Here is a 13,128-nt window from a genome sequence, read left to right on the forward strand (position 1 = left end):
CATATTCACTAAGTTTAGTAATCCAAATATGCTAAAGATGCTGTCTTTTTTTTAAATCCCCCCACATGCTTGGGTACACCCAGGAAAAAAATTTTAAATTAATCAATTTGCTAAATGAACATTCTCTACTGATTTTGTAAATAATGTACACTTTCTCTGGACTCTTTTCTCTTTCATTGGTGAACGCACTGTAAATGTTATGCATGTGCTCTGGTGTAATAGTGCTCTAAGGATATGTTGGAATGTGCACCTAAGTTCATCTATAATATTTGTATTAGGTGTTAATACAAGACCTCCTGCTTTCAAGCTCTCTCATCTCCTCCTCCCATGCTCGTCTCCAGGATTTCTCCAGAGCCTCTCCCATCCTCTGGAACTCGCTACCTCCATCTATCCGGCTATCCCCTACTCTTGCTACCTTCAGGCAATCCCTGAAAACTCATCTCTTCAGGAAAGCCTATCACGTCTCCAACTAATCTCCTACCACTTCCACCAGCTCATTCCCCACAGTTACAACCTTTTGTACCACCTGCCCCACCCTATTAGATTGTAAGCTCTTCTGAGCAGGGCCCTCTTAATCCTATTGTATTGTATTGTATTGTATTGTATTATAACTGCATTGTCTCCCTTTTATATTGTAAAGCGCTGCGTAAACTGTTGGCGCTATATAAATCCTGAATAATAATAATAATAATATAATGAAATGCATAGACTTAAAACTGATACAAATGCAACTGTTATAAAGACAATGATTTTGAAATGAAAGCAAAAAAGTTACAGACATGTTTGTTAGCCTGAGGCTATAGTAAATACACTCTTAGACATGCGTATAGTTGCGCTACAAATAGCCCCAGATTTGCTACTATATTAAAAAAAAACATAAAGTGAATTGGAGAAGACATGAATTATTAAGAAATTTAGTAATCAAAAGTCCTGCCTTTCATGAAATCCTGGTAAAACATTGGAATCTTTTAGAAAACAACATATGTTTTCACAAGTATTGACAAAAGATCTAGCATTGTTTTTTTAAAAAAGGTCCTTCCATCCATGACCATTTAGCAAATAAAATCAAAACCAAAAATAATTTCAGCTGGTTGAAGACCACGTGTGACGTGGATGGTTGGATGGGTGACACCAGGGCTAGCTTGTTTTTATGCTTGGTTTCTTTGCCTCAATGTAAGTGCAATTCTGCTGATATTTTAATAAATATATTAATGGATTCACGCTATGAGGCTTCTCCCTTTTTTATACATGTTATCCTTGTAAGTGGATTCAATCAGCATCACTATATTGAGACATCCTTTCTGTGAAACTATTGCCTTGGCCAGGCTGTCTTTGATCTCTGTTACCGAGATCAACATACTTTGGTAAGAGGCCATCTGCTTATAATTAGAAGCACCTTATGCCACATTGGAGCACCTTTGAAGTGTTATTGTTTTGTGGCGCACTCAGCACTTTATCTTTATTGGCACCTTTTCAGTGGACTTTATTTTTATTCATTGTATATATTGGACTTTGCACAGTATTTCAGCACTTGCACTTTATTGCAATTTGATATGGAACTGTATATTATTTGATGCATTTACAGTTGAATATCACGGTTGATTTAATTTAAAGGAACAGCACAACATTTTGCATTTTCACTTTATTGCTTTTCATATGCAACCTTTTTTGTTTAACCAATTCAGAGTTGATTGTCATATTAATTTAAAAGAACAACGCACCATTTAGTACTTGTATTTTAGATGACCATCTAGCACCTAGTCATTTTACACCGACTACCAAAAAAGACCCATGTAATTGGTTACTGCATGGCACATTCAAATGTGGGACATATGCTCACTGCAAATCCATCTGTACTAACAAAAATACTTCCAGAAGTACATCAATGTAGCCCAAGAAATTGCAAAAACTGTCAAACTATTGGTGTGATATATCTCCTTACGTGTCCGTGTGGTGCCTACTATGTGGACAAAACAACATGCCCCTTGTGGAAACATATATACAACAATGCTTATACTATTTAAAGTGGAAATTTAGAGACATCCATAAGGAAGCATTTTGCCTTTAGTCATAGGTATAAAACAGATGGCCTTCTTTTTTGGCCCTTAATAGGATTCACCCTAATCCCTGAGGAGGTGACTTTAAATATTATTATATAATATGTTTATATGTTGTTTGTACTATAGTTTGTGCTATATTTTAAACGTTTCTTCATTTTCTCCTTTGATCTCTTGGCATCGGGTTTCTGTTTCTTTTTTGGGTTCCCAGGGAATGATTAGAATTTTCCTGTGGCCAATTTTTTGTTTTAACTCTGTTCAGATATATGGACTTTTTGCTGGACCTTCTTCTTCTTAGTAGTGAATGCCACAGCTTGCTTTTATTGATGCATATGTAATGATATTTGAGCATAGGTTTAAATAACTTTCAATGTACTATTATAGGTATGGTCACCTTCTATGCCTACAGTATATGTTGTTATATATATATGTTATTTCAGACATACTTGGCCACTTGGAAACGTGGTTTCTGGATACCTGTACTTATCAAATCACTATACTATATACTGACATCATGGTTCTGATTAAGCAAAGGGATTCCATGAAACATGGAGACTGCTGGATGTTGCTTTATGTGTTTGAGTAATGTATGAAATTTATTGGCTACTGAATAAAATGGAAGAAATGTCTCTAATATCTGAATTTTAACACTTTTTACCCATGATGTGCTATAGCTCATGTTTTAATAAAATTATATCTTTTTATATTTTTTTTCCAGGACCTTTGTGTGACATGTGCTGACAAATAAATCCCTTTTTTATATGTCACTTATTTGGAAATTTATAGCTGTAAAGTGGACTGTGGTGTCACTCACCTTTAATCGAAGGCAGGAATTCAGAGAGAGAATCTGTTCTTCCTTCCATATAGGAATCCACAAACTGACAATGATCCTCTCCTCTCCCCCAACTGTCACCTATACTGTAAAATGTGTCTTGAAAAGAAAAGAAATATTATGATTACAGTATTGGTGATGATTGGGATGTTTATAGGTCAGCTGGTGATAAATAGACACAACTGATATTAATGAGAGAGCAAACAACAGAAGCAAACGAAGGGGAATGAGAAAGTAAACACAAAGTGCATATCAGCAGAGAGTGACCACATGCTTGATTGATGTAGGTATGTATATATGTCTCATAGTGGTTAGCATTACTGCTTTGGGGTCCTTGTTTCAAGTAGGTCACTATCTGCATGAAGCTTGCATGGGTTTCCTCTAGGTGCACCAGTTTTCAAAGACATTCCAGTAAGTTAATTTGTTGATTTCTAAATTTGGCCTTAGCACGATTATTCTACTGAGGGTGCCCAAGATGGCTGCCCTATCATCTGCCCTAATACCAGATAAAGTACATAGGTCTCTGGGGAGTATAATGCTATGGAATTATAAATTATTAATTACCACAGTATTTTTCTCTATAGGAAAAAAGGATCATGTTGATCAGATGCAAATTAGTTCAAACACCTTTTGTATCACATATCTCTTTTACATTCACGATTTTACATAACACATACTATAATAATTTGCTCCAGTTTGAGGCAATCAGAATAATTAGAATGCTGTAAAATAATATTGTGATATGTAAGTGTAGAAATAGTATCTGCTTTATTTTTATGGAATATATATTTGTATGCATATTTGTATAGAATATGCAAATGTTATATCTCATCCTATTCCCACAACCAGATAATACATTGCAGAAAATGTCACTGTTATGCCCCGTACACACGGTCGGACATTGATCGGACATTCCAACAACAAAATCCATGGATTTTTTCCGACAGGTGTTGGCTCAAACTTGTCTTGCATACACACGGTCACACAAAGTTGTCAGAAAATCCGATCATTCTGAACGTGGTAACATAAAACACGTACGTCGGGACTATAAACGGGGCAGTAGCCAATAGCTTTCGTCTCTTAATTTATTCTGAGCATGCGAGGCACTTTGTCCATCGGATTTGTGTACACATGATCGGAATTTCCGGATTTTGTTGTCGGAAAATTTTATAGCAAGCTCTCAAACTTTGTGTGTCGGAAATTCTGATGGAAAATGTGTGATGGAGCCTACACACGGTCAGACAACAAGGTCCTATCACACATTTTCCGTCGGAAAATCCGACCGTGTGTAAGGGGCATAAGAGTTGCCAGAGAAAAACCCACTGGTTGAATAAAAAAAAAAAAAGCATCATCTATGGCCTGTCTAAGATTTCAATTAAGTGCACACAGTAAACGTCGTGTTGCCACTTTCCCAGAAGCAGCTTATGCTTCCTGTGAAACTGGACAGTAGAGAATCCTGGGGACCTGGACTTCCATTTCACCCTATGGTGCCCACCAATTTTTGACAAACACACAGAGGAGACTTCTGATGGATGCTTCCATTGATAGCCGCGTGTGATAGAGAAGTACGCCACATAGGAGATTATATCAAAGGAGTGTATATTTCAACACACACTGCCAATTCAGCCACTCTTTTGCAGTACCCTGACTGCTTATCCTGGGACTATCTGCAATGAACCTATTAAACTACTACTGTTACTACTAGCATCATGATGGATATTGAGGTGCCAGTAAGGGCTATAAGTATGATACTCGCTATAGAAGTGTATACAGTCAATGACAGAGGTGATTTCATATCACACATATGCAGTATTGGCTTTGACCACCTTGCAACTTTGTAAGTCACAAAGCACAGACATATTGCAACATTCTCATTTGAGTTTGTCACCTGGTTGCTTTGGGACACAAAACCACGGTTATAGCATGATTTGTAGTTCTATGACTATGAAACAAAAAGAAGGTGCCGCTAAGTGGAGAAACATAAAAATCTTTAATAGCCAAAGGGCTAAAAACACTTACTAGCAGTAAGAGTAAAACAGGCTCTTCATGTTTCTGCACTTAGAGGGGCCTTCTTTCTGTTTCACTTTCCAAGAGTTTCTTGCTTCCCTCTTGAAGTGCTGCCCTAGTGATTTGAATCAACATCCATAAGCCCGATTTACATTCATTTTTGAGATGGGGACATTTTCTCTGGCCTTATGCTGTTATCCAGAAGCGCCTTTCATTCACTTATCCTAGTTATATGACTATGACTGTTTTAGCGTTGTCTGCTGAACTTTTATTGTTATGTGAGAGGATCAAGTCCTTATGGAACTGTAATGCTGTGACCAATATCATCATTTCATGCATTCAGTGGTGGATTGTTTATTACTGAGATTCAACAGATTATTGGGTTTCAACATCACACAAGGAGAATATACAGACATATCACTCATGCATAGTACATCATAATTTAATCTTCAAGTTAGTTGGAGTTATAGAGCTGGTCCCCAATTGAGCTTTGTCCAGTTTGATCTAATTTCCATCAGCAGTCAGGATATATTTGTTTTCATCTTTTCTGACTGAAGGTTGTCTGTTTCATTTGAGGATTCCAACAAGAGGAACCATAGTAGATGTGGAAAGCTTACTTACCCATTTTGATATCAGAGTGGATCTCCAACTATTGTGGTTATGCATCCACATGCATTCTCGCTCAACTGCACTCCCGTTTGTTACTGAACCCTTAGTTATTGCAGCAGTTGTGCATATATATGCAGCTGCGTACCATCCACCACACTATGCCAATTGCGTAGCTGTAACTAGGGCTATATAATATTATTTAACATTGTGTATGGATTCTACTGTACATGTAAGCACAGTATTGCCAGTATTGCATTCAATATACAGTATAAATGTTGGGTTGTGCAGTATAATAATCTGACATGTTTGCCCTTTGGGAAGGTTATATATTATGAGAGTAAAAATATGCCTGTTGTGGTGGTGCACATGAGCCACAGCTACATCATAAATGTGCACGCTGACAAACATTACAGAATACCTTGTGCACAGCTATAAATGCGTAACCTCCAGCACTCACAGTTATGTATGTAAAATTTAACTAGCCCAGGTCCCTGGGGAATGAACGTTTTTACATAATTTTCATAATTTGATAAAATAAAAATGTATACATTTTTTTTTCTATATTTGGGTCAGTTTGTTTATTGTTAGGTTACCTATACAATATATAATTTGTTTTTTCTTATGGCTTTGGAGTTGAGACACCTATTGTAGGTTTATTGGTGATGTGGTTTTCAGGGTTAATTGACCTTGTGTGCTCTCTGATTTGCATGTAGAGCACCCATGTGGTTGACTTTTCAGTATTCTTCCAACCTGAGTGTACAGTACAGGGGATTGAAAGAGACAGATACCAAGTCATATATAGGTGATTTGCATTTAGAAATATGTTTAATGGTTCTAAAGGCATTTATCATAATGCATTCTATGCAATGGGCAGGAAAAAGGGTCCAGGAGCACCAGCGGGGGTCCGTAGAAGAGAAGGATCTGAGCTGCTCTGTGCAACACCACTGCACAGAGCAGGTAAGTATAAAATGTTTGTTATTTTTAAACAAAAAAACAAGACTTTAATATCACGTTAATGATTTATTAAAGATCACAGAGATGCATTCATTTTTACCTGTCTAAAGTTTATCTTTAGACCATTACTCACAAAAATTGTAGCAAAGTGTGGCATTTATTTCCATTAAAGGACAAGAATAGCCAAGGCTCGTTTGGCTGTACTTCTCCTGTAGATCACAGGAGTGCAGTTCATTCTGCACTCCTGTGACCCATTTTCAGCAGACATCACAGAGTCAGGCCAGGCTGGGGCAAGATTACGACAATGAAGTTCATGTTCTGGACCAGCAACCGGCTCAGCCTCTCAGTGAGCCGCCGAGAGCCTGAGCCGGCCGCTCCAGCCCCCTCCACAGCCCAGCTCTCCAGTGAGCGAGGTGAGGCAGAGCAAAGAGCTGGTGAATGTCAGTCACCAGCTCTCTGCTCAGGAAGCCCTGAGAACCGAGCGATCGGCGGTGTTTGATCGTTCGGGTCTCAGTTTTAGAGCCAGCGGGGGACAGATGCAGCATCAGATCAATGCTGCATCCACCTAGGTAAGTATGATTCTGAAAAAAAACAAAACATACTTCTCTTTTAATAATGAAAATAAACCTTTTTACATAGAAACAATCTTACCTCTTAGATTTTCACTGAGAAAAATCTTATATCGCAAAGAATTGCAAAGCATGACCCCAACAAACTTTCGGTACCATGTGCGTTTGACATATTGCTTTCCATGACAGCCGCTATAACTTGAGTCATGTTTGAATGCATAAGGGATCCAAATGGGTTCACCACCTTCAAGATACATCAAAAGAAAAATTACATTGTCATGATATTCTGGTTGTCACAATTAAATTACACATGCCACTTAAAGGAAATCTATCTTCAGAGGAACCTGAATTATTGCGTTGTAGACCTCTCCTTCTGAAAATGCAGTTTGCCTGTCTGTTATTTTGAACCTTTTGATTGAATACCTTAGGTCACTGATCCTGATTCAAAGAAGGTGATAGTACAGTTCTCTAACTTTTCTGATCTGCATGCATGTTTTTCATCAGTGACTTGGAAAATACAGGTGCTTAGAGAGTTAGCATAAAAGACAGGCAGCTAGAATTTTCAAAATTACTATGGTTTGTTCCTGACACTCATTAGAGCTAAAGAAGTTACTTGGATGAGTGGTGAAATGTCTTCAATATTAAAGAAAAGGTCCACTTTAATATAGCTAATTACTACTGGCCATTTTAGGGATTTCAACACCAGCTGTGTCTGTATTTTATGGCATGTACAGTATTCAAATACCAAGTTGTTATAGTCACTGGGCATTACCTTTGTTAATTCATGCATAAAACTTACCTGGGGGTCTTACAATGAGCAATGGATTATCTGTAGGGGGGAAGTAGAAAATAAAAAAGGATGAGTAATCATAACAAAATATTTTTTTTGCATGGCTGCTAAGTGCATTCTATCTCCCATTTTCCATTTCAAGTACCTAAAACATTGAGCTAATAATTTTGTGTTCCATAAGCTTGCATCATCTTCTTCCCAGACAGGAAAATGGTCAACACTTGCACATAATTGTCATTAGCTCTTCCAAATTGCCTATTAATAGAAGTTATGCTGCAAAAATGCATCTGATGTCAGTGGTAAGAATAAGGAAAATTGGTGGGATTTAGGAGATTTTATTCATTTGGCAAATCGTATCAGTCAGTAGGAAAGGTGAAATTTAGGCTTTTTTGTTGGGGCTTTGCCAGGCCCTGTTCTCCATTTTTGCTATTTTCACTTTTTTAACATGCTTCATTATTATTTACTTACATCTGATGATTGAAAAAGGAGGCCATGCCCCCTGATGCATCATATCCACGACAATCCACATACTTTCTCCGGGTGCACGCTGAGTGACAGCCAGTCTTCTTCCATAACCCCCCCCCCCTCGGCGTTTGTTAGATACATGCCGCTAGTGCAGCCAGCCCCCTACTCTCCTTTCTCTCTTGTAGTATATTAGTATATCGGCACAGGGTGAAGATATAAAGTGGAATGAATGACATTCAGTAATGCCTAAATGGGTTGGATTCTTACATCTTATCACTTTTATCACATCATTATGTTTGATGAGCATGATGACATTCCTGGAGCATGTGATTGTATAAATGTATCATTTTTATTTTCGATTGATAAAGAGGTTTATTGTGCTAGGGTATGTGCTTTTTTTTCCCTCTGTTTAGATTGTCCACAGTCTTTGTGCAGACAACTAAGAGATGGCTGCAAAGATCCTTGCACGGTGAAGGCTGCATTAAGTTATATGGCTCCTGAAAGTTATGGCAGCTTGTTTCAAGGATAATGGACCTTGCTTGTTCCAAAAATGGACTGATCCTCATTAGTCTAATACCGCGTACACACGAGCGGACCTTCCGGCAGACCAGACTCCGTCGGACAATTCGATCGCGTGTGGGCTCCAGCGGACTTTTTTCTCCCCAAAAGTCCGACGGACCTAGAAATAAAACATGTTTCAAATCTTTCCGACAGACTCGAGTCCGGTCGAAAAATCCGCTCGTCTGTATGCTAGTCTGATGGACTAAAACCGACGCTAGGGCAGCTATTGGCTACTGGCTATGAACTTCCTTATTTTAGTCCGGTCACACGCCATCACGTATGAATCCATCGGTTGGTTATAACCCTATATAAAATTAAAAAATGGTTTCAGTTAGCCACAACCTAACTTCCCAACTAACACTAACATTTAGCAATTAAGATAATCCATGAAATTTAACTATGTAATCCTAACCTGCTAATCCTAACCCCTATCCCCCTGTGGGTCTCTGATAGGTCCCCTAGACTGGCAGAGACCTGCTGCTTTGTGCTTATGTACAGGGGGGGGGGTCACAGGATTTTGTGCATGCGCAAATACACCATGAGTTTAGATGTTGCAGAGATCCACAGTGTGTCTTTGCATGTGTGATATATGCTCATATATCACACTGGATACATCATATTTTGCTAGGAAAGTGAAAAGTGTAAAAAGAAAAAATAAAGTATTTTTTGTTTAATTCTTTTTGAATTGTGTAAAAAAGAAAGGGGAGGTGTCAGAGGAGATGACATCAAATTCATGAATGAAGGTCCTCTTTAATAACAAAAGTAACTATAATCCAATACTTAGGGGTTGTTTTACAAAAACAGAAAGGTACAAAAACTGGTGTAGCCGTGCATGGTAGCCAATCAGCTTCTAACTTCAGCTTTGTCAAATTAAGCTTTGACAATAAAATCTGGAAGCTGGTTGGTTTCTATACAGAGCTGCACCAGATTTTGCACTCTCCGGTTTTAGTAAATCAACCCCTTAGCCTCACTTATTTGTTTGACAGTTTTCTAAGGAGAAAAAAGTTGTGAGTAGATTAGCAGAATCTATACATGAAAATTGGAAAGTACCTTTAAAGGGTAAATACCTGGGTTTTTTTTAATTGTCCACACAAACAAATTATTACATTAACTTCAAGAGTATTTTTGACAAAATATGTATGTAAATTTTTAGCAAAATAAAATACTGTACTCAACTTAGAATGCATTTTCAGTTAAATACACACTCCCAATATTGAAAAATGAACTCTAATTGGACAAAGTAATATAGGAATCTCTGTCAAGTATAACAAAAATGCTATAATTAACTGTGATCATACCTGATTCTGTTACAAATGTCACCGAGGGGCTCATTGGTCCAAAACCATGTGGATTCTTTGCTTGGATTTTGAAATAATATCTTAAAATAAAAAGAAGGACATTTTAATATGTTTGTACAGTTTATTGTGAGAAAGTCATTTGTTTTGATGGAGTACACTGCATGCTGTAATGCAGAGTATAATTGCCAGCTGTTCTGTACAAAAAGGCTTTATTGCAAACAAAAATTAGAAAACATGTATTATTAAAGAAAAACAGAAGATATAACTTATCCCTCGGAAATTTCAAAAGAGTTTCCAATTTTTTTTCCTGCTAAACAGCTCTGTGACCATCAGCATTTAGAGCTGCTTAGCTTTATCTGCCATGAAGTAGTTTTAGTATTAAAGTGTCACTCCAGTCAAACAGCTAAATACACAGTTGAAATAAATATATGTGTATTATTTGCACTGTCAAAGCATTTGCAACTCTGTACAGACAATTTTGTAATTTACACATATTTTTCACACCATACGGCCAGACATAAAGTACATATTTCCTGTTTAAGCAATGCAGCTTTCTATGACATTCCTCCACCTGACCAGTGAGATGACCCAGGTAACAAAATATCTGAACTTGTAAGTAACATAGTGACTATACTGACTAGCAGAGGTGTGTTTAAAACAAGAATGGCCAGTCAATATTACAAAATCCTTGACACAAAAAAACAACAACCATATTCAGTTAATATGTATTTATCTATTTTTTATCTATTTTTGTTAAATTATACTTTAATATATATGGATATATATGGATACAGGAAAAAGGGCCAAGAGGCAAAGCAAAAATAGTTACAGTTACATGTTTAAAATGTTAATGGACAACATAGATCTCATTTAATGATTATTTATTGGTACACAATGATAATTAACTGAATATTTTCTCTACTAATCAATTAATAATATAGAAATCATTTCAGGTATAAACCAGAAAAATCTTATCTATAGAAATTTAAAACATTAATATTAACGTGTATGTCCTACCAAAAAAATATTATATATATATATATATATATATATATATATATATATATATATATATATATATATATATATATATATATATGTAACATATATTATATATATATATATATATATATATATATATATATGTGGAAAAGGATTAGAACTACTAATGGGTAGTTTACCCTCACCCTCACGTCCTGTCCTGCTGACAATAATTTCATCGCACAGGAAGTGAGGGGGAAATGCAACAGAGATACAGACAGAAATACAAATCTGACAAAGGTTCTAGTCTTTCCTATTCTACAAAAGAAAAGCATTTTTTTACTGGCTGTGTTGCTGACAGAGAATTCCTTATGTTTCCTGCCAGGTGAAGAGTTTCCAGAAGGACAGAAAGTGAGGTTAAATTTAACGAAGTCCGGAATAGCAAATAGGATCCTAACCCTTCCCAACTACAAAAGTGAGAAAAAAAGATTTGGCTGGACTTACACTTTAATTTTGATCTAATACTTACCAAAGTATTATACTCTTCTTGCTAAAGGTATTATCAAATATTTCAAATGTTTTAAAAGTATGCAGAAGTGCCTTTTACTTTAAACACTCCTTTTAGGTTGCAACACAGACACCTGATATGACTTTGCTGCTGGTTTCAAGGCGGGTACCTATGCTACATCACAGCAGAATGCAGGTGTCACAATCATGGAGTCCATTACCTGAAACATCACGTCTGTGGTTATAAACTGGCCAGGTTTGGTACACAAGTAGCAGTAGCAGTATTGGAGCAAGCCAAAGTTAGCAACCAAAGGTATCAGGTTTGAAGTTGACCGTGACGAGCAGTTGTTTATGAATTTTTAAAAAAAACTTGAAAATTGCAGTGCCAGTATACAAAGTATACTGTGACAACTCGTAATAATAATAAAGTATACCAAAGTGGTAGTCCACCAATAAACAGTGCAGAGTAAACCAAATATTAGTCCACTCTAAAACTGCCTTCATTGTTTAGGAAACAATCTATTTGCCAGTTGCATATATTCCATAATCTTCCACCATCAAAACACATGTATTACCACGTGTTTCCGCCACCTCCATACCTGCGCAATAACCAGCTCCTTAGCTCCACAAGGAAGCAGCAAATAGCATGAAACATAGAGTAGCTCCACAATATGAAATGGTGAACACTTGTGTTGTCACTCCTTTTCAATAAGTGTCCAATACTCCATCACACATCACGCCACCGCTTTCAGTTTTGGGAATGATGGCCATCTTAGTGAGTGTCTTTCCTTCACTGTTGTAATTACACTCTGCTTGAATGTGATAATGAGTCTAATTATGTGGTTTTACTAGATGATTGTAAATATTTTGTTTGAATAAAATACTGCACTATATATTACGGTTTGTGGCTCCATCTGGTGAGTGTTCCTCCTAGACATCATTAAAAAGCTGGAGTATTGGTCCCTTACTGAAGAGGAGTCACATAACAAAGGTTCACCATTTCATATTGTGGAGCTTCTCTATGTGTCATGTGCTATTTGCTGCTTCCTTGTGCAGCTTAGGAGCTGGTGTGTGTGCAGCGGTGGAGGTGATGGAAACACATGTTGATGCATGTTTTTTGATGGTGGAAGATTATGGAATATACACAACTGCCAAACAAATTGTACATTGCTTATTGGAGGACTTTGGTACATTTTATTTTTTTACGGTTTACTTTTTATATACGAGTTGTCATGCTTTAAATGTACTTTGTATACTGGCACTGCAATTTTCAAGTTTTTTTGTTATTTGCTTGGGTTTTGTATATTGACCCTCCTTGCAAGCTGCCTAAGTGATTAACTCTAGTGCTGACTGTTTTCTGCATATATTGATGAATTTTTAGCCAAGGGTCAGTACACAAGATACTGGCATATGCACAACAATTTGGCAAACAAGAAGTACAGAAGCATGGCTTAAATAGTAAGTTTAAGGGAGTTGCAATGAGTTCAGAGCTCAGCAA

General features: G+C 36.9%; 1 protein-coding gene across 1 annotated transcript in view; it reads right to left on the reverse strand.

The window, feature by feature from the left end:
• The window catches only part of FNDC1 (fibronectin type III domain containing 1), a 377,977-nt gene that overhangs the window by 15,958 nt on the left and 348,891 nt on the right, over nucleotides 1-13,128 (reverse strand). The window contains exons 16-19 of the mRNA XM_073627992.1: nucleotides 10,143-10,222; nucleotides 7,828-7,857; nucleotides 7,111-7,272; nucleotides 2,872-2,988 (exon numbers count right to left, since the gene is read on the reverse strand). Of these exons, the coding sequence (XP_073484093.1) occupies nucleotides 2,872-2,988; nucleotides 7,111-7,272; nucleotides 7,828-7,857; nucleotides 10,143-10,222 (389 nt within the window). The remainder of the gene's footprint in view (nucleotides 1-2,871; nucleotides 2,989-7,110; nucleotides 7,273-7,827; nucleotides 7,858-10,142; nucleotides 10,223-13,128) is intronic.

The sequence above is a fragment of the Aquarana catesbeiana genome, linkage group LG04, assembly GCF_042186555.1.
Source record: "Aquarana catesbeiana isolate 2022-GZ linkage group LG04, ASM4218655v1, whole genome shotgun sequence".
Lineage (NCBI taxonomy): Eukaryota > Metazoa > Chordata > Amphibia > Anura > Ranidae > Aquarana > Aquarana catesbeiana.